This window comes from Salvelinus namaycush, chromosome 25 (assembly GCF_016432855.1).
Source record: "Salvelinus namaycush isolate Seneca chromosome 25, SaNama_1.0, whole genome shotgun sequence".
Lineage (NCBI taxonomy): Eukaryota > Metazoa > Chordata > Actinopteri > Salmoniformes > Salmonidae > Salvelinus > Salvelinus namaycush.
The window spans coordinates 9,419,829-9,442,241 of record NC_052331.1 but is presented as its reverse complement, the minus strand read 5'-3'; the positions used below and the strand labels follow the sequence as shown (position 1 = coordinate 9,442,241).

Sequence of the window (22,413 nt, the reverse complement as noted above, 5' to 3'; positions counted from 1 at the left end):
TATTTCAAAGTGCAAATTCAATGAATAAATGGTATTTTAAGTAATCATATAAACGCATCATTTTTGCATCACTAGATCATAGTAGCGCATTAGTTCACTAATGTACTGACCTCAAAAGATAAGACAATTCATACTGTGCAAAGCAAATGAGTCTACTGCATGTTATGGTTCAACAGCCGAGATCAATGATACTATACATACAGTACGCATGCAGGCACACTTACACAAGCAGCCGTATGTACATGCAAACACACACTGGAGTTTATACAAAATACAGTAGTTGATCAATAAGGTAAAAAACTGGAGCGCAGCAGAGTTTGAGAGGTCTGGGTGGCTATAATGAGCCTAAAAGACTACGCAGCCATCACGCTCTGATCTTACCCACGATGCAAAGTGCTTAGCTCCTTTTGATGTCAGGAGAGCAGCTCCAGGCAGGGGTATGGGAGGGGGCAGCGCGTGTGTGTGTGCGATGCAGTTATATCCGAAGCCACAAACAGATTTTGATTGTCACGAGAGATGAAACGACGTGCAATGCATCTAACACAACTCAGCGAGGAAGGGGTGTGTGAGTGAGTATGAATATAAAACTTAACTAGGTGTGAGAGCTGATGATGCGGATAGCAGGCAGGCAAATGCATATTAATGCTCCCGTGCTTCTTTTACGCAACGCCCACTCGTAGCAGAGAGAAGCGGAGCGTGTGTGAGGATGAGGTCTATGCCTTCTCTAATACAGTAGATCAAAACAGTACGATAAGCGTGTTTGGGATTGGTGATGCAAGCTTTCTTCAGGTCTCAACACTAAACACAGCAAAACTCAAAATTGTGATCCAGAAAATAAATCATTTATTTACATTGAAGTTTGAATCACATTGAGGAAAAGGAAATTAAGACTCCAGACTTCCATTTCATGACTGTATTGCTGCTGATGTGGAAAAAGAAATTATTCTACGAGTGTACAGGGGAAAAAAGGGGTTTCATTTTTCATAAAAGCAGTGAATGAGGCGATAGAAACATTTCCAACCTCCAACCCACCCCAGAAAAACAACAGGCTTTGAAAACAAGAACCGGCCATTGCGGAGACAAGAAGAGGTGAAAAGGGTTTCCGTTTCAACTCATCACCACCTTTAACCAGGTTAACCATCAAACAGCCAGAACTGACCATGAGGATGATTCCTACTGTTTCTAGGAAAAACAGTTTGATATATCTATGACAGTCTTCATAGAGTGTGAGAATGGTTTAATGGAGGGTAAATAGTGGTTTCTGGATTGCTGCTGAGAATCACCAAAGCTCTAAAAACCAATATTGACAGACAGACTGGAAGGGGGAGGTGTTGGAAAAGGTGGGTTTTGGCGAATAAGGTGGACGTCCATCGGAGGCAGAGAGAGAACGAGAGTTGGCCGGGAGAAAGCAATATTGACAGACTGCCTGGGATGAGGAGTGTGTGTGTGTGTGTGGGGTGGTGGTGGTGTTGGGGTAGAGGAGATATGGGGCGGTCCATTTGAGCGTAGGACTGTGTAGTACAGAGAGAGCGAGAGAGACACCCCTCTGGTTCTTCAGTATTTCTTAAACTCCACGTCGTCTGGAGGGCTCATCTCCACCGTTCTCTTCCCCACGTCCGTCCAGTTGGTGCTCAGGACTGTACCACCTGACTCCATCTACAGGGGGAGGAGTGTAAGTCAGTGATAGTGCAAAAAAATAAAACTACATCTCTCAGTTTCTCTCCGTGTGCAAGTGTGTGTGTATATATATATATAAAGACACTCACAAAGGACTTGTTCATGGCCCGTTTGACCTCGTCGGTGCCGTCCCCGTAGATCTGTTGGAAGAGTTTGTTGAGCGCTGCGTCTCCCTCCAGTTTCTCCTTCTTCTCCTCCTCACTGATGTCCACCACCACCTTGTCCCAGTTACGGCTGGAGTGGGACGAAGATGGGTACTGGTCTGAACAGGAACACATGTTTAGAGGGAGAGAGGGTTACCATGGGTACTGGTCAACACAGGAGAGGGGGCTTTCAGTAGTACAAACTAAATGCTGTAAAAAAAAAACAGTTAAATGTATTTGTTTAGCGGTATGGCTGGTATATGTGTAAAGGAGAGAGAGCAGAGGAAACTGTGTGTGCGTGAGATACAGAGGTACTCACTGGGGGTGAAGTGTTTGACGCTGGGCTCCTGTCCTTCACCCTCCAGTTTCTCCCACCTGATCCCCTCCGTCTTCTTCATTTTGATTTCCACCTGAGAAAAAGAGAAGGGGGTTAGAGAGGGAGAAAGAGAGAGGAGAGTGGAGGAAGAGGGCGTGGAGAGCAAGGAGAGAGAGAGAGCGAAGCCAATGTCTTTAGTTATCGTCACGTCTATATAGGGCTCAACACATGAGATCAGAAGACGGTAGCTCAGCGCTCACCAGTCTCTTCTAATGGTGGGATCAGCTCACGGCAGAGAGAGACAGTGATATGCGGGGGCACAGCTCACTCCCAAATCTTCCTGACAGAGAGTGCTAACGAGACATCTGTCAGCTCAAGGGGCCGGAGAGTGTGTGATCAGATCAGCTCAACGTACGTTTGTTTGTGTGTGGGGGTGGGTGAGAGCTATCTGTCTGTCGACCAGTGGCAGGAACACACATTTCTGGACAGATCATTACGTCGGAGGAGAGGAGACGAGAAGAGAGGACAGCCGCCACCACATGCGAGCTGCAGTGACAGGCCTCATACCAGTGGGACACTTAAGCTGCCGAGTTCTCCAGTACCCCCCCCCCCCGTCATCTTGTGTGTGTGTGTATGTATTTAAGTGTGTGTGTGCGCAGAGAGAGAGCATGTGTGTTTAGAGACAAAGTTTGACAGAGTTGTGGGGGGGGGGGGGGGGATGCGCTGGCATGTCGACGCAATTAAAATAAAATTTCTGCTCTGTTGAGTTAAGGGATGTTTCATTCATGAACGTGTCAGGAGCAGACGCCAGAGCATCAAGAGGCTTGCTCACACACACACACGACTAATAGATGAGCTCAATACTAACCCAAGACTAAACACCTCAAATCTTAGGACTGAATGCTCAACAATGACCCATGCTTAACTGATGTTCACATGGCGCCCTTCTCTATTGAATATTGACAACCAACATCTGTCTGCAGACACCGACCTAGTCAACCTTCGTGTACAGTGTAGGGGAATGGGCTGGGAGACGAGGCAGAGACACACAGACCCCTTGCAGTGGCAGGGAGGTTTTTATACTCTTATGTGCACACAGAGAGTGAGTGAGTGTGGTGATAACTGATGCAGTCTGTGCCCATGCAGAGTGTGTGCTGGGGGGCTATACAACATTAATCTGCTGCCACATCTGTGTCTCTGCGTGTTAAAGGGACGTGGCAGGCGAGGGGCTGGGTCTTAAAGGGATGTGACAGCACCGTCACATACAGGACCACCACCCACAGCTCCCAGGGGCCATACTGAGCAACACACACACACACATGCCTGTCAGTCTCTCAGAGGGGGAGTTGTGTCCCATGTCACCAGTCCCACGTGCTCTTACCCCCACCGAAGTCCCCCCTGTCCTACACTCACCCGCCCCGGTCTTATACAACATATGCACACACACACACACGCCCCCTCCCCTCTGCCCTCCACATACAAATCCACATACAAAGAGTCTCCCATCTCAGCCCTTCACAAAGTAGCCCCTACTTTAGATTACAGCAGAGAAGATTTTAAAAAGCAACTTAACAAATAAATAAATAAAAATAGGAACAGTCTGGCGAGGGAGGCTGACAGGCATGGAAATTACAGAGGGAGGCTGTATGTTATCTATTCACAGAGACGAGAGGAGTTTGGAGCAGAGCGAGTGTGCGTGCGCGTGCGTGTTTACCCTTCCGTTCTGATCAAACACTCTGGTGTGTAATTGGCTCCCTGTTGTCATGGCGACCCCGCGGGTTAGAATGCCTCATAGCCGACGACGGGAGGTCAGAGAGGGTAGCACTGACGAGTGCGTGTGTGCACGACACACACACACACAGGACCAAGCATTACCAATATCACGTGAAGACGGCACAAGAGTGTTAGGTGTGTTTCCTGTACGCGCAACTGTGCATAGTACAGCCTAGTATCCCTTCCTAAGTGTCCTCTGAAGAAAGCTGTGAAAGTAAACCACCATTGGGAAAGGGAAAAAACACAGTGAGTACTGCAGTTGGTGTCGTTAGTCTGACTAGTGCAAAGCCCTTGGACTCACACAGAGAGTAGTTAGTTAGGGACAGGTTTGGCCCGGGTCTCTTCTGGTGGGTCTCTGTGACGCTTGCTCATACCAGGATGCTGCACGGCTAAAATGAAGTCAGAGAAGCGTCAAATAATCTCAGCACACTTCCTCGCGTGCGTGCTCTCTCACAATAACTGAACACAGTTCACCTGTTCAGAGATCAGGTCTCTCAGTGTGCCTAGTGGAAAGGAATGCAACCATCGACTGATGTGTTTAGTGTGCGCATTTGTCCTCATGTCATGTTTGAGTGTGAATACTGTGTATACATATACAGTAAGCGATAGTGTGTTTTACATGTGTACATTCTCTATATTTCTGTGTGTGTGTGTGTAGGACCATGAGAGCCTGTGGAGCCCTGTGGACCAGGGAACAGACAGGGCTTTGTGGGAGTGGAGGGGGCCTAAACTCACTTCTCTCCCTCCCCAAACTCCATCCCCTTCTCTTCCTTTAAGACTGACTCCGTGTGTGTGTGTGTGTGTGTGTGTGTGTGTGTGTATTACGCACAAGATTAAGTTTGTGTGCATGTTCGCAGTGCGTGTTGGACGACCATAAAAAAAAAAAAGACAAGTAGTTGAATTTTGGAATGTAGAAAGAATTTGAAAATGCTCAAATACATTCCCATGGATATAACCCAGGCATTTGAAAAAAGTATTTTAAAACACTTTCAAACAGTAGGCTATTTATAGGAAATTATTTTTTAAATACTTCCAACAGAAGTAGTTGAGTCGGGCCACATTATCGGAATATACTCAAATACACATAAGTATTTAAATAACAAAATAGACATGCATTTGAACCCAGGTCCGATGACAACCTGTGTGTGTGTGTCTTAGGCAGTCATCTGCCCCTCTTTTCCCCTCCTCTTCCTATTCTAAGACTGGGTCTTTGTTTGAGCTTCAACACACGTGCACCTCTGGTATGCAGTGCCTGATGTTGCCATGGCGAACTGTGAGTGAGTGTATGTATGGGAGTACGGAGAGGGGCTACGTCCTCTCGAGGGTGGAAACTAGTTTTAGCATTGGCTGGCAGGAACTCAGCAATAACCTCTTCTCTACCTCACTATATTCTATTCCTCCTCTCCCTCTGTGTCCCGCCATCTCCTTTACTCTCTGCTTAGCTAGAGGCTGCACGTCTGTCGGACTACCAAATCATCTCCTCACTCGTGTCTCTGTCAACCCTCCCGCTGTTGTGCCGTGTGTGTGGCATGTCCCACCGTCTCGTTAGACTGAGCACCTCATGCCCCAAACGAGTCCCAACAGGCTGCACCCATCCCCAGATTCCCAACGCACACTAGATGGATGAGCTGAGTGCCTCTCTCACATGTACACACGCACAGGATGAGTCTCTCGCACACACACACACTTCGTTTCAAAACAGTCACACTCATTGCATGTGTGACACAAGCTTGAAATGGATACAGAGACCTTTTCAAGTTTGTCATTAATACACAATAACAATAGTGCATTTTCACATTCTGAAGGATTGACCACAGGCTTCTATGTCGGTTCCAACATAATAAAGTGGGAGTGAGTAAGAATAAGCACGGAGAGATGCCTACGCACTAATTACTATACACTACATACTCACTCATTTGTGTACAATAAGAAGTGCCCTTCCCACTCATTATTGGCCATAATTAGTTACAACTGCAGAGCTTGTTAATTCTCACAGGGCAGAGTTCTAGTGTGTGTGTGTTGACCCAGTCAGGGCTGTATTAAAGAGGTTTCTCCTCCTCCCAGTCTTTCTGCTCCACTAATGGTTAATTATCACATTCCAGTCTGGTCATTCTCTGGTTAACCTGCTGTGTTTAATCACATGTCTAAGGGTTCCTGGGGACTGCATATAACCTTGAGGACTGTGGTTTTACACACATTTCAACAGTGGGTACATTTTCTCAGTTCTTGAGGCAAATGATATGACATTTCTGATAGGCCGAGGAGTATGGAGTATTACCTTAGTGGAGAGGACCTTGAAGGTGCTGTGTTGGGGGACGATGGGATGCAGCAGGTTCATGTTCAGGCTGAAGTCCCCCCCCGACGGAAGTTTCACCACCGCCGACAACTACAGATAGAATCACACATTACACACACACACATCCTCCACTGCAGACCATTATAGAGGATTGGGGATAGGATGTTTGTTCAAATTCACCCCGAGGGTGTTTTAGTGCTGGTCTTAGATCAGTTGGGCTTTCTTTCTTCGATTGAGGATTTAGACTCGGGGAGAGTAAACTGTTCCTAGATCTGAGCTTACAGGCACCCCTGGGGGCATAGCTGGGCCCAAAGGGAGTGAGTGTGTGATACCCCTTACAGCAGTGGTTCCCAAACTTTTTAATAGTCCCATACACCTACAAACATTCAACCTCCAGCTGCGTACCCCCTCTAGCACCACGGTCAGCGCACTCTCAAATGTTGTTTTTTTGCCATCATTGTAGGCCTGCCACACACACATTTATTAAACTTAAGAATGAGTGTGTTGTCACAACCCGGCTCGTGGGAAGTGACAAAGAGCTCTTATAGGACCAGGGCACAAATAATAATCAATAATTTTACATATAAAACCTTATTTGTTCATCAAATTGTGAATAACTCACCACAGGTTAATGAGAAGGGTGTGCTTGAAAGGATGCACATAACTCTGCAATGTTGGGTTGTATTGGAGAGTCTCAGTCTTAAATCATTTTCCACACACAGTTTGTGCCTGTATTTAGTGTTCATGCTAGTAAAGACTGAGAATCCACTCTCACATAGGTACGTGGTTGCAAAGGGCATCAGTGTCTGAACAGGGCGATTGCCAAGGCAGGATACTCTGAGCGCAGCCCAATCCAGAAATCTGGCAGTGGCTTCTGATAAAAATTACATTTTCACAGAGCTGTTTGTTGCAATTTCGAAGAGGCTCTCTTGTTCAGATATCGGTAAGTGGACTGGAAGCAGGGCATGAAAGGGATAACGAATCCAGTTGTTTGTGTCATTCGTTTCGGGAAAGTACCTGCGTAAATCCACACCCAACTCACTCAGGTGGTTCGCTATATCACATTTGACATTGTCCGTAAGCTTGAGTTCATTTGCACACAAAAATATCATACAATGATGGAAAGACCTGTGTGTTGTCCTTGTTAATACAGACAGAGAAGAGTTCCAACTCCTGAATCATAGCCTCAATTTTGTCCTGCACATTGAATATAGTTGCGGAGTCTCTGTAATCCTAGATTCAGATCATTCAGCTGAGAAAAAACATCACCCAGATAGGCCAGTCGTGTGAGAAACTCGTCATCATGCAAGTGGTCAGACAAGTGAAAATTATGGTCAGTAAAGAAAACCAAGCTCGTCTCTCAATTTAAAAAAAACGTATCAATACTTTGCCCCTTGATAACCAGCGCACTTCGGTATGTTGTAAAATGGTCGCTGCCCATATCATTGCATAGTGCAGAAAATACACAAGTTCAGGGGCCTTGCTTTAACAAAGATAACCATTTTCACTGTAGTGTTCAAAACGTCTTTCAAGCTGTCAGGCATTCCTTTGGCAGCAAGAGCCTCTCGGTGGATGCTGCAGTGTACCCAAGTGGTGTCGGGAGAAACTGCTTGCGCGCGATTGCCCACTTCACTTTGTCTCCCTGTCATGGCTTTTGAGCCATCAGTACAGATACCAACATGAGCAGCAGCTACGTTTGGCTACATACGGACCGTTAGTGGAATTCCAGTGAGAGTAACGGTTAATGCAATTGGATGTTAATTATTTGACTAGGCTACCTGGATTTGACATTGTGTTATTTCGCTGAACACTAGATGGTTTAATTGTATTCTTTTGCCAGTGAAACGAGGCTACTCCGATGAGAAGATAAAAAAATCTCACCCAAATGTTGGAAAATACCAAATTTTTAATTTCTAATTTTAAAAAGTGACATTTTTATTTGGCGTACCCCTGATGGCATCCCTGCCATAGATCATCTGGAGGGCAAGCCCCCTAGCTATCTCATTAGCCCTAATAACACCTCCCCTACTATTCTCAGAACAACAGAAAGAGTGGGTGAGGGCAAAGGAAGGGAACGAGATGTGGAACTGGAAATCGGGCATCTCTGTGTGTATCAGAGAGAGCTGCTCTCCTGTAGGGGGACCTCAGCAGAGAGAACAACTAGGCTAGGGCGGTACACTGGGGTATTGGAAAGCGCCACAGGATGGCTTTTCAATACTGTCAAAACTATTTTTCCAATACATTTTAATATGTAGCTACTGTTTAAGTTAATACCTGCAGTCAACTTCTGCAATACGTTAAGAGATAAAGCAGATTGCGTTCTTCATTTCACAGGTCACATTATGGAGCTTACCATAGTTCCCCTAGAACAGTTGAACCAGTCACATGTTTGTTTGTAAATAGCACAATGGGAGAAAGCGGAAGCAGGTGGGTCCATAGCACATATATCAGCGAGTCTGTTGTGTGGCGCACAGTTGCCATTTTTCCCCCCCTGTGCTTCCTACTAGTGTTTTCCCCCCTCTGTTCTTCTCTTCTATGTTCACATGCTGCACTTCCTTCAGAAAAGCATGCATCACAACTTTGTTCATTTGCACAATTTCTCTCGATCACTTTCACTTGTAAAATGTCCACACTGCCCGAAAATGACATTCACTAGCTATTCTTGTATAACTTTATGAGCTGATTTGCTTGTCTTTGCAATTAGTTTACATTTTCCCCGCTTATTAGCATCTATGTGATTTTGCTATTAGTTTGTGCTAATATTGATAGCATTGTGGTAATAGACTTTTCTTGCCTTTTTAGCAAGAAAAGTGCTATGCCGGTAATACTGTAAATCATGGGATGAGAGAAACTCTGGATACCGCCCAAGCCTAACAACCTCCCATCGTTACTAATCTACCCCCACACCCCACCTCTGGGAAGACGACTCCCCCGCCTTTCCTCTGTCATTCCATAATCCTCATCAGCCTTTTTATATGCCACACCTGTCAGTTGGATGGATTATCTTGGCAATGGAGAAATGCTCACTAATTGGGATGTACTCATTAATGCACAACATTTGAGAGAAATAAGCTTTTATGTGCGTATGGAACATTTCTGGGATCTATTATTTCAGCTCATGAAACCAAGACATTACATGTTGAGTTTATATTTTTTAAAGTCAGTGTAAATAAGATGAGAAATAGACATGTCTAGAGTTGGCTTCCCCAGTGACTACAGTACTGGGCAGCTGATACTCTGGCAGCACTTCTGACAGTTTAGAACTGTCATGCTCTCTCCTCAAGAGCTTCTTACACTGACTTCTCTGTGTGTGTGTGTGTGTGTGTGTGTGTGTGTGTGAGAGAGAGGGTGTGTACCTGTCTCTCGTCAAAGTTGATGTTGACCCCATCCTTAGGCACATTTTTCACCATGATGGTGACGATGACCTGAGACTCTGTCTGGTACCAGTCATGCCTGAGGACATAAACACTTAGTACAGGTTGCCCCTGAAGAGTAGGAACAAGTTATCCACCTTCCTGCACACCTTCCTGCACACATCCCAAATGGCACCCTATTCCCAATATAGTACACTACTTTTGACCAGGGCCATAAGTATTCCAAATGTAGTGCACTAAGTAGAGAAAATGGTGCCATTTGCGACTCAGCATGAACTGTACTTACTTAATGTGTGGCGTCGGTGTCTGCTGGGGCATCCAGTCATCCCAGGAAGAGAGAGAGAAAGTTTAAACAAACACACAAAACAAGTGAGAAAAAGAGAAAGATTTTATGATGAGCTTAGGCCTTTAGACCAGACAGAATACGGTCTGAAATACTGAGTGTAACATTGCCCCCATGAGGCGGAGAGTGGAACTGAAAGCCAGAAGGCAGGGGTGTCAACCTCTTTCCATTCAGGGCCGAGTGTCCGCGGGTTTTTGTTTTTACCTTTCAATTAAGAGAGACAACCAGGTGAGGGGAGATCCTTACTAATTAGCGACCTTATTTCGTTGAATTAAGTACAAGGGAGGAGCGAAAACCCTCAGACACTCAGCCCTCCCATGGAATGAGGTTGGCACATGTGGTCTAAAGGTATGTGGACATCATAAAGAATGATAGAGGCCTCTAGTGGCCAAAAGGCTGTTTTGGCATTGGGCAGCGCAATGGAGGGCTTCCACCATTTGAATGTCGTGAACTGGGTGGGACTTCCAACTTCATTGGCTGATCCCTCCTGGTGACCCTGTTGGGAGTCATGTCCAACGGGTCATCAGGAGGGATCAGCCAATCGTGAGGAAGAAAATGTACTACCTCAAAATGGAGATCGCTTGGGCCGCGCCATTGAGGCTGTCACAGATGGCATAATGGAACAGATAAAGACGAGGCCTCTTTCCATCTCTACTGTGGACATAGAATAATGGTAGGAATGTCCAAAGTGGTCATTAGCACTTACCTTGTTCTCCTTTCCATTCTGATTGGCCACTGCAAAGGAGAGGAAAAGGAATAGTATAGTCAGCCAGTTTCCACTTACTCATAGATTAACAGGCCAGAAAAAACACACACACACATCCCTGTGAGATCTCAGAGGCAGTTTGTTTACCCTCTGAGGCTAAACAGGCCTGATCTGTATTTACCAGTTATGTCTGTTACATTATTCACTGCTTTCATTAGAGAGGGAGGTGGCAGAGGGAGGCCAGTAGAGGGGGAGGGAGAAGGAGAGAAAAGTAAAGAGGAGAGAAAAGGGGAAGAGGGCAGGGATGAGACGGAGTATTAATGTTGTCTAAATGAGGTCGCGTTTGAAAAGGGAAACGGGGAGGGGGAGCGGGGTGTGTGTGTGTGATATCACCATATGCACACCCCGTTTTGATGTGTGGGGGCGTCAAGCTGAAGCGCCTAGCGGTAAACACTGTCACTTCACACATGAAAGAGACGGGAGGGAACTCACAGGGTAAGGCCAGGGTATGGCAACGTTGGACTGAGGTGTGTGTTGGTGCACTTGTGCAACAATGTGCGTGAATTGAATGTGCTTTTGAATCGGTTTGAATATGTATTATACATCTGTATGTGCGTGCGTCTGTATTTTGGTATGCATGGGTGGTTTAGAATGCGAGCCCAACACGCAATGGATGCGTGTGTGTTTGGATGTTTACCGGGTTTGATCTGAGGCAGAGAAACCTAAATTATTAATGCGATTCAAACAGGTTCAATTTAAACCCTCAGACGATGACAACCACACACATATTCTCTAACAAAGAGTTTAGCTAGTACAGGGGTAGAGTTTAGATAGTACAGGGGTAGAGTTTAGATAGGGAGGGGAATGCATCTCCAACCTCTATTTCAACAGTGAAGCTGAAATCACCAGCATTTTGGATTTGAGATCAAATGTTTCACGAGGTGACAGTACATAACCCCCCACCCCATTATTTTTTTATACCAATACCAGGGGAGGTCAGCATTTATGGAGGGTTATGACCTCTAACTTTCTCATTATTCACAACTCATTCATGATTATCCATAATCGAGGTAGCACCCACATTAATGAAGTGTTCAGAAACATCTATTCTCATTTACAATAAAAGTGACAATACATTTTTCAGTTTGTATTAGGCAAAACATAATCTAACAACGAAAACAACCTGCAAATGCATCCGACAAGGCTATAGAGTCACAGGTGTGATGTAGTCATTGCGTACTAGGAATATGGGACCAAATACTAAATGCTTGACTACTTTAAAGCTGCAATATGTAACTTTTTGGGCGACTCAACCAAATTCATATAGAATTTTTATAGATCTGTCACTCATTGAAAGCAAGTCTAAGCAGTAGATCTATTCTATGTGCACTATTTCTATGCATCCCGTTCTTAGGTTTTGTTTTTCTTTCAGTACATTAACTTCAAACAATATTTCACAGAACTGTAGATGGTACAATGATTCTCTACACTATACTTGCTTGTTTTGTCAAACTGAAATTAGTATCAGAATTTTAGCATCTGGGAAATGGCAGAGCAATTTTTGATGAATTTGAACTGAATTTGTCCCCCCCATTTTTTTTTTTTTTTTAAGTATTCAAATAGGGGCACAAGATGCATACATAATTCTCATTTCAAAACAGTACAACATCAAAGTTTGCCAATACCCTCAAATAAAAGGTGACATTCTGTAGTGTCGCCTCATGAAACATCTGATCTCAAATCCAAAATTCTGGAGTATAGAGCCAAATTCACAAATGTTTGCTTCGCTGTCTAATTGATTGATTATAATTGTCAGCTCAGAAGTTTACATACACTTAGGTTGGAGTCATTCAAAGTCATTTTTCAACCACTCCTCAAAATGTCGTTAACAAATTATAGTTTTGGCAAGTCGGATAGGACATCTACTTTGTGCATGACAAGTAATTTTTCCAACAATTGTTTACAGATTATTTCACTGTATCACAATTCCAGTAGGTCAGAAGTTTACATACACTAAGTTGATTGTGCCTTTAAACAGCTTGGAAAATTCCAGAGAATGTCATGGCTCTAGAAGCTTCTGACAGGCTAATTGACATCATTTGAGTCAATTGGAGGTGTACCTGCGGATGGATTTCAAGGCCTACCTTCAAACTCAGTGCCTCTTTGCTTGACATCATGGGAAAATCAAAAGTAAATCAGCGAAAAAGGCTTAAGGACAACAAAGTCAAGGTATTGGAGTGGCCATCACACATCCCTGACCTCAATCCCATATAAAATTTGTGGGCAAAACTAAAAAAGTGTCGAGCAAGGAGGCCTACAAACCTGACTCAGTTACACCAGCTCTGTCAGGAGGAATGAGCCAAAATTCACCCATTCACTGTGGGAAGCTTGTGGAAGGCTACCTGAAACATTTGACCCAAGTTAAAAAATGTAAAGGCAATGCTACCAAATACTTATTGAGTGTATGTAAACTTCTGACCCACTGGGAATGTGATGAAAGAAATAAAAGCTGAAATAAATTATTCTCTACCATTATTCTAACATTTCACATTCTTAAAATAAAGTGGTGATCCTTTTCTGACCTAAGACAGGAAATTTTTACTAGGATTAAATGTCAGGAATTGTGTAAAACTGAGCTTAAATGTGTTTGGCTAAGGTGTATGTAAACTTCCGACTTCAACTGCATACACAGTAACGTAAACTCACGTAAACTCGTAAATCGCCTTGGTCCATACAATTGCCCTTATTTTAGCGCCCCAAAAACGTAATACTTCCAGATCAACTGTAATGTCAATACCATTGTAAAGCACAATTTCTCCCCTTTCCAACATTATCAATTACATTACCTAAACTCTGCCTGTTTCTGCATAATTCAAGCAGGCAATGAGCCCCGTCAGGTCTTTTTAAAAATGGAGGGTGGGTGAAGCGAAACTAATGCGTGATAGTGAGAAGGAGAGATGTTGTGTGGGAAAATTGCTTTTTTTCACTCGATCTGTCCAACTTATCACCTTTAAAATGTAAATAAAACACTATAAAGAGTTTATATAATAATGTGTCATTACATACCTATTTGAAGGTTTGTGTCGAATTTGAATCTGGTTTTTAGGGCGGTGCTAAAGTGATCTTAGAAGTAAACAGCGGCTTTGAGAATGATGATCGCATGCAATGATGACGCAAAAAACGACTAGGTATCCCCCCTTACCCCCGTCACTGTCCATTTCTTGTTTTTAAACGATGAGAGAAGTGCTACACCTGGTGGAGAGAGATTGTAAGACAGAAACAGTTGCTTTATGCGTGCTGTACGTTACGACATGACACGTCACGATGTAACGGAGGGTCCGTTTTTTCAACTTTTCTCCAATACTATAGAGCCATTACCATGTCGATCAACGCTTGAATAGAAACCTAGTTCACACCCCCGACTTTGAAGTCAACACAGTTGCTACAGTCCCATTAGTTTTCTTTGTATCCTCGTTTGAATGTTGCGGTTGCGCACATTTATACGGAATGGGGTGAGTTTACGTTATTTAGATTATTATTTATGTTTTTATAAAACGTGACCCGGATTGCACAAAGTCAGGGACTTATTTTCATTATGGAGTTTGAGGTACGAAAGCAGACCCTACTTACTCTCCATCATCTCCTCACAGCGTTTGATCCACATTTGGAAAGTGTTATCAGAGCCTGTGGAGCATAGGGAGAACACACTTAGGGTTCAGACAATCTCAACCAGTTTGAACACAACTCCACTGAGGAATCACAAATATACCCGTAGCCACAGACTTCTGTAGATTCAAACAGACAAGATAAGCAATATGTCTAATATTTCACCTAACCCAGAAGTATTAAAAAAAGTCTACTTTTGGTGACCCCAATCGAATAAATATTTAATAGTACAGATTAAAATAACAGATTATTGTATGGGACAATATACATGTTTTTTTTAATATATAAAAATAATTAGAATTAGAAATTAAATATTGAGTAATGCCTCGATCACACCGACAGCGTCATGGTACACCAGAAGTACATTCATTTCCAATGGAACGCTGCGTTTGCCTTGCAGTGTGGTGCATACGTTGGATAACTCGAACGTATGCATCGAACTGTATGCGTAGGCTGCTTGACAGAAATGGTAACAGAAGGTGAATGTTGAACTTTTGTTGCACACAAATCCAGATGCTGCGTACCATTTTACGCAAAAAAAACACTGCTGGTGTGTTCAAGGTATGAATGTATGTATTGGTTTCTTTTCATTTTGATAAGATATGAAAATGTATCGATTTGAAGGTTGTCATTCGATTAGGGCTGGGGTCACAAGAAATTCTTGCAAAAAATAAATAAATGGTGTCCCCAAAACTTTTGGCTGAAAGGAAATGGGGTCCCCACTGAAAAAAAACAGAATACCACTGACCTAACATATCAGAGGCCAAGGGCTGTTACTATATTTATATTACCAATAATATCTTTAGCTTTTAGATATACATCAAATGTCTAAGGATATGGGCTAGCAGTCCATTTTGGGATTAAGTGGGTAAGGTTAAAGGAGGTGTCTAGGTGGTAGGTGCTTCACAGGTCCCCTCAGCAGACCTCACCGTCCAGGCTGTGTCCCTGAGTGAAGGCAGCATGTGCCGACTCGAAGTGGTTCAGGTGGAACTCTGCCATTCTGCAGGGAGGGAGACAGGGATGTTATCAGAAGCAGAACAACAAAAAAACCTGGGGAAAACTGACAACCAATTTAAGTTTGACATATAAGGCAGTGGTTTTCAAATCGGTGGTCCGCGGCCAGGTACTGCACGGGGCCAGCGAAAAAATGTAAATATATACAGTGCATTCGGAAAGTATTCAGACGGACATTTTCTACATTGTTACGTTACAGCCTTATTCTAAAATTGATGACATCGTCCCCCCCCCCCCCCCCTCATCTATCTACACACAATAGCCCATAATGACAAAAGCAAAAAAAAGCTTAGAATATTTTTCAAATGTATATATAAAAAAAACTGAAATATCACATTTACATAAGTATTCAGATCCTTTACTCAGTTGAAGTACCTTTGGCAACAATTACAGCCTTGTGTCTTCTTGGGTATGACGCTACAAGCTTGGCACACCTGTATTTGGTGAGTTTCTCCTATTCTTCTCTGCAGATCCTCTCAAGCTCTGTCAGGTTGGATGGGGAGCGTCGCTGTACAGCTATTTTCAGGTCTCTCCCAAAGCCACTCCTGCGTTGCCTTGGCAGTGTGCTTAGGGTTGTTGTCCTGTTGGAAGGTGAACCTTCGCCCCAGTCTGAGGTCCTGAGCGCTCTGGAGCAGGTTTTCATCAAGGATCTCTCTGTACTTTGCTCTGTTCATCTTTCCCTCGATCCTGACTAGTCTCCCAGTTCCTGCCGCTGAAAAACATGCCCACAGCATGATGCTGCTACCACCATGCTTCACCATAGGGATGGTGCCAGGTTTCCTCCAGGCGTGATGCTTGGCATTCAGGCCAAAGAGTTCAATCTTGGTTTCATCAGACCAGAGAATCTTGTTTCTTGTGGCAAACTACAAGCGGGCTGTCATGTGCCTTTTACTGAGGAGTGACTTCCGTCTGGCCACTCTACCATAAAGGCCTGATTGGTGGAGTGCTGCAGAGATGGTGGTCCTTCTGGAAGGTTCTCCCATCTCCACAGAGGAACTCTGGAGCTCTGTCAAAGTGACCATCGGGTTCTTGGTCACCTCCCTCAAGGCCCTTCTTCCCCGATTGCTCAGTTTGGACGTGCGGCCAGCTCTAGGAAGAGTCTTGGTGGTCCTAAACTTCTTCCATTTAAGAATGATAAGGCCACTGTGTTCTTAGGGACCTTCAATGCTACATACATTTTTTGGTACCCTTCCCCAGATCTGTGCCTCGACACAATCCTGTCTCGAAGCTCTACGGACAATTCCTTCGACCTCGTGGCTTGGTTTTTGCTCTGACATGCACTGTCAACTGTGGGACCTTATAAAGACAGGTGTGTGCCTTTCCAAATCATGTTCAATAAATTCAATTTACTACAGGTGGACTCCAATCAAGAAACATCAAGGACAATCAATGGAAACAGGATGCACCTGAGCTCAATTGAGTAAAGGGTCTGAATACTTACGTAAATAAATCGTTTTTTTAATATACATTTGCAAAAATTTCTAAAAAACAACATGCTTTTGCTTTGCCATTACGGGGTATTTTGTGTAGATTGATGAGAATGTGTATTTATTTAAAACATGTTAGAATAAGGCTGTAACAACAAAATGTGGAAAAAGTCAAGGGGTTTGAATACTTTCCAAATGCACTGTATAAAAAGTAATTTTTACTTTAATGTTTTTATGAATATCCCTAGCAATAGAACAAAATATTACATTATTTCTCAAAGATTAATATTGAGCCAACTACACTCACTGGAGTATCTGACACAGGCCTTGAAAAAGCACCCGCGAATAGGCTACCACTGCGGCCGCCGGTAAGCTTTCTTGACTTTGACATACATTTTTGCCAACACACGGCTAAACTTTAACCACCTAAACAGCTGCGCTTGGGGAAAATGTGTTTGGAGTTACCTTTCTAGCTAATAGGCTATATTAGAGTTTACACATTCTCATTCAATTATAATGTGGGGAGGTCAAAACAACGAAAAACTATGTAGCAAATCTATTCATTCTAGAATGTGGATCATCATTCACCTGATAAGACAAGACTTGAAAAAAATATGTTTTTGCTAAACTATGATGGGGTCCCTGATCAAGAAAAGTCTGAAGACCCCTGATATAAGGGAGACGTGGAGTTGAGTTTAACCAAATGGATTTTCTGATTTATTAGGAAAAACGCATCACATTTCTGTAAAAGGTTCAACAACAGTGCTTAGTGTTCTGAAAACATCTTTAACTTCTTATGGCTGGGGGCAGTATTGAGTAGCTTGGATGAATAAGGTGCCCAGAGTAAACTGCCTGCTACTCAGGCCCAGAAGCAAAGATATGCATATTATTAGTAGAATTGGATAGAAAACACTCTGAAGTTTCTAAAACTGTTTGAATGATGTCTGTGAGTATAACAGAACTCATATGGCAGGCAAAAACCTGAGAATAAATCCAACAAGGAAGTGGGAAATCTGAGGTTTGTAGGTTTTCAAGTCCTTGCCTATCCAACATACAGTGTCTATGGGGTCATATTGCACTTCCTAAGGCTTCCACTAGATGTCAACAGTCTTTAGAACCTTGTTTTAGGCTTTTACTGTGAAGGAGAAGAGAATAAGAGCTGATTGACTAAGAGGTCTGGCAGAATGCCATGAGCTCAGTCAGGCTCACGCCCGTGAGAGTTAGCTGCGTTCCTTTTCCTTTCTAAAAACAAAGGAATTCTCAGGTTGAAACATTATTGAAGATTTGTTAAAAACATCCTAAAGATTGATTCTATACATCGTTTGACATGTTTCTACGAACTGTAATGGAATTTTTCGACTTTGTCTGGCCTGCGCGTCGTGAATTTGGATGTGAACTAAACGCGCGAACAAAAAGGAGGTATTTGGACATAAATGATGGACTTTATCGAACAAAACAAACATTTATTGTAGAACTGGTATTCCTGGGAGTGCATTCTGATGAAGATCATCAAAGGTAAGTTAATATTTATAATGCTATTTCTGACTTCTGTTGACTCCACAACAGGGTGGGTATCTATATGGATTGTTTTGGTCTCTGAGCGCTGTACTCAGATTGTAGCATGGTGTGCTTTTTCAGTAAAGCTTTTTTGAAATCTGACACAGCGGCTGCATTAAGGAGAAGTGGATCTAAAGTTCCATGCATTACACTTGTATCTTTAATCAATGTTTATTATGAGGATTTCTGTAAATTGATGTGGCTCTCTGCAAAATCACCAGATGTTTTGGAAGCAAAACATTACTGAAAATAACACGCCAATGTAAACTGAGATTTTTCTATATAAATTATCGAACAAAACACACATGTATTGTGTAACATGAAGTCCTATGAGTGTCATCTGATGAAGATCAAAGGTTAGTGATTCATTTTATCTATATTTCTGCTTTTTGTGACTCCTCTCTTTGGCTGGAAAAATGGCTGTGTTTTTCTGTGACTAGGTACTGACCTAACATCATCAGATGGTGTGCTTTCGTCGTAAAGCCTTTTTGAAAATCGGACACTGTGGTGGGATTAACAAGTTTATCTTTAAAATGGTGTAAAATACTTGTATGTTTGAGGAATTTTAATTATGAGATTTCTGTTGTTTGAATTTGGTGCCCTGCACTTTCACTGGCGGCTGTCATATCGATCCCGTTAACGGGATCTCAGTATGAAGATAACTAGTTGGGAAACTGTTGTCAGAGAGGAAGAAGGTGATCTTTCGTTTGTTGTGAGTGGTGGGGGAGGGGCTTGTCTGTGTGCGAGGGGCAAGGTGCACAGAAGGAGCAAAGTAGACGAGACCAAAACGACACGCTCATAGAAACAAACAAAAGATATTAAAACCTTGATTCTTGCAGAATTTTGGAATATCGTGCTAAAACATGAATTAAAATCAAATTAATTTGATATCACCCAACATTAAAGTCTAGCCCATGACACCTGTCAAACAATGTTAATCGATCTGAATTGACATGCATTTATTTTGGCAGCTTGTGTTTTCTGGGGGGGGAACGTCTGACTATTTCTGTCACTGTTGATTTAAATGACTATGAGGATGACTGCTTTATTTGCATTTGAGGTTTGGTCCAACATACATTTAAAATTGTATTTTTATATTTTATTATTATATATATATATATATATATTTTTTTTTTTAAATCGGTCATATGGACACCAAAACACATTGAGACATTTTACTGTAAAAGAGGATAACTTAACCTTTGTAACGATACCCCTTGTCTCAACTCCCAATTTTAGAACAGAGCAGACCCTACTAAGACGGGAGTATCAATGAACATGATTGTGGAAAATGAATCCTTTGTTTGATGCGCACAGAATTGCAGTACCGCTACCAGCAATTTAGCCAGAGTGTTATGTGCTGTCTAGTCTGTGTTTTATAAATGTGCATTGAGCATAAGAAGACACATTTATATAAGGAATTAGCCATTAATTCTCATTCTGAGAAATAAGCATATATTTATCTTGGTAATCCACTTGATTTCAACATCTAAACAAAGTGCTCAAACAGTTTGAGACGGACAGGAGGCTGTCCGCCACAGTTCAATTGTTCTACCTTGTTAGCAAGCAAATAGATTCAAGTTGGAGACTTTAAATATCAAAATTGCTGGCTACTCACTAGCAGGTGGTCTTATGCGTGAGACATTGCTGTCCTTATTAGTGGATGTGGATGTGCATTATGCATGGTTCAATTTGTTACAAAAAGTGCATTTTCATAGACTTGAAAGACAGGCCAGTGATTATTGCAAAAAATCTGGTTAAACCATTTTGATAACGTAAATGATATATACAGTACCAGTCAAAAGTTTGGACACACCTACTCATTCAAGGGTTTTTCTATATTTTTACTATTTTCTACAGAACTATGAAATAACACATATGGAATCATGTAGTAACCCCCCCAAAAAAGTGTTAAACAAATCGAACACATTAAGAAAATAAATTCCACAAATTAACAAGGCACACCTGTTAATTGAAATGCATTCCAGGTGACTACCTCATGAAGCTGGTTGAGAGAATGCCAAGCGTGTGCAAAGCTGTCAAGGCAAAGGGTAGCTACTTAGATTCTAAAATATATTTTGATTTGTTTAACACTTTTTTGGTTACTACATGATTCCATGTGTTAATTCATAGTTTTGATGTCTTCGCTATTATACTACAATGTAGAAAATAGTACAAATAAAAACTCTCGAATGAGTAGGTGTGTCCAAACTTTTGACTGGTATAGTATATACGCTTTATTGTCACATACACTGAATATGGTCAGCCACAGTAGTACGGAGTCCCTGGAGCAAATTAGGGTTAAATGCCTTACACGAGGACACAGAATTTTCACCTTGATGACTCTGGTATTCGAACCAGCGACCTTTCGGTTACGGCCCAACGCTCCGTTAGGCTACCTGCCGCCCTGGTAGTGGGTCTTACAGTTAGCCTAGGCATAATTTTACAAGCCCTGAATTAATTTGATTATTTCTGACTGTTTGAAATGCAGTGCCCTAGCTACGCTCCTTCTGCACACATACCCTGTTCTCATGAAGGCAAGAGCAAGACTGGGGTTGAGCTGCTGGGCTTTCTTGGCATCATCGACAGCACCTGTAGAAACAGATATACTCAGATGAGAAACATAGCTCAAGTTTCTGTAGCAAAGACAACATGAGGGAACTAACATATGCCAGTCACTTGAATTAAAATCATTCTACAAATCACCACTTTCAGAAAATCAGTAAAGCTAGGTAGGTTAGTCAAGGGTTAGAGCTGTAGTTTGTCAATGGAGGATTAAGGTTTGTCTGACTGATATCAGTTTTTCAGTACTTGTGGGGGGGGGGGGGGGGGGGGGGGTTTGGATAAGAGACTTACAGCTGTAGTTTTTCAGTTGGAGGTGGGCATAGGCTCGTTGGCAGAACCATTCTGAATTGTCCGAGTTTACTTCCAATGCTTCATTAAGTTCCTAGGGGAAAATGACGGTGACATACATCAAATGGGCAAACTTGGGGTCAATTGAATTGACAAGACATTGAAAAAAACATGTTTATGACCACTAGCTAAGGCTGACTATTGTTTAGATACATTTTTATGTTCCCAACTATTTAACTTGGCTTTCTGCACACAATCTTCTTTGTCTTACATTAGTAAGGTGGTTAGCAACAATCAAGACATGTTGATGCACACAGTATGGCAGGTGGTTAGCCAGTTAGCTAGCTATGCTAACATTAGCTTAACTGGCTAGCTAGTGCAACAAGATACAACCAAGAAGCTAACTAGCTCCTGTGACGGTACACATATACTAGTAGCTAGCTATATCACTACTGCTGGAGTTGAGCAACTAATGGGAGTACGTCGTTTCAGACCAAAAGAGTTCGATAGTGTGGCTAACTTAACTGGCTCTCTCGTTAGATTAGTTTCTAAAGTTAGCACAAGATTAGCTAGTTAGCTAGCTATACACTTTTCGGGGCTGGCTATCTAGTTAACTATCTAGTTAGAGTTATTGAAAACATTTCCAAACCCATGGCAACTTTAGCTAGTAAGAATAATGCAATTTACTTTCAATAAAACGTGTTTATATTTTCTTTCTAGTTTGACAGCCAGCTAGCCGTTGTTTACCTCGATAGCTTTCTGTGGGTTCTCGTCTATGAAGCTATCGGGGAAACTGCTAAAACGAGAAAACAAAGCTAACGTTAGCCTCTTGAATAAGTAAACATTTATGACAAAATACTCGAAAATGTAGCTCATATACTTGCCGTTCGGATGCCATGGGGCTAGAAGTGTTGTCAGTGGGAGAAAGAGCAGAGACTAGCTAGCTGGAAAGTTCTAGATGGGAATCAGAAAACGAAACTATGCTGGAGAATGGAGCCTAAACTCTTGCGCTATAGTTCAGTCAAAGATGTGTATAAGTAAACCAAGATAGACCACTGCCTGTCATTTCCAATGGGAACAAATGAGCCCAAGTGGGCAGAACAAGCAGAGCCAAGCACGAACGAGCGAGATCCTATTGGTGCGTTCTAGCATCATCTGCATATTTCCGTTAGGGAACACAAGCTATGTGAAGCGCGCGTGTGCAATAACTATTCCCCATAGCACTCCTAAACAACGCGATTTTTAAAAACTTTTGCAAAGGGTAAAGT

At 42.6% G+C, this 22,413-nt stretch overlaps 1 protein-coding gene across 3 annotated transcripts; it reads right to left on the bottom strand.

Annotated features, from left to right (window-relative positions):
• Positions 1-820: 820 nt before the first annotated feature.
• Positions 821-22,173, bottom strand: sugt1 (SGT1 homolog, MIS12 kinetochore complex assembly cochaperone). Of its 3 annotated transcripts, none has more exons than XM_038963699.1 (13): positions 22,030-22,173; positions 21,893-21,938; positions 21,149-21,239; positions 20,815-20,884; positions 15,224-15,294; positions 14,259-14,312; positions 10,629-10,657; positions 9,866-9,888; positions 9,562-9,658; positions 6,188-6,295; positions 2,140-2,230; positions 1,767-1,939; positions 821-1,656 (listed from the first exon to the last, which is right to left on the bottom strand). In XM_038963699.1, the coding sequence occupies exons 1-13, from the start codon at positions 22,041-22,043 to the stop codon at positions 1,555-1,557; spliced, it is 969 nt and encodes a 322-aa protein (XP_038819627.1). In that variant the 5' UTR covers positions 22,044-22,173; the 3' UTR covers positions 821-1,554. The 3 variants fall into 3 exon arrangements, with proteins under 3 accessions (XP_038819627.1, XP_038819625.1, XP_038819626.1); XM_038963697.1 differs by having other exon boundaries at positions 21,893-21,941; positions 22,030-22,172; XM_038963698.1 differs by having other exon boundaries at positions 9,866-9,885; positions 21,893-21,941; positions 22,030-22,171.
• Positions 22,174-22,413: the final 240 nt, after the last annotated feature.

What these genes read in the sequence shown, in the direction of transcription:
- sugt1 (XM_038963697.1), bottom strand. An exon ending in AGAATGGAAAGGAGAACAAG is followed by an intron (nt 9,889 to 10,628) that starts GTAAGTGCTAAT and finishes TGGATGCCCCAG; the next exon opens with CAGACACCGACGCCACACAT. An exon ending in CGTCAAACACTTCACCCCCA is followed by an intron (nt 1,940 to 2,139) that starts GTGAGTACCTCT and finishes GTTCCTGTTCAG; the next exon opens with ACCAGTACCCATCTTCGTCC.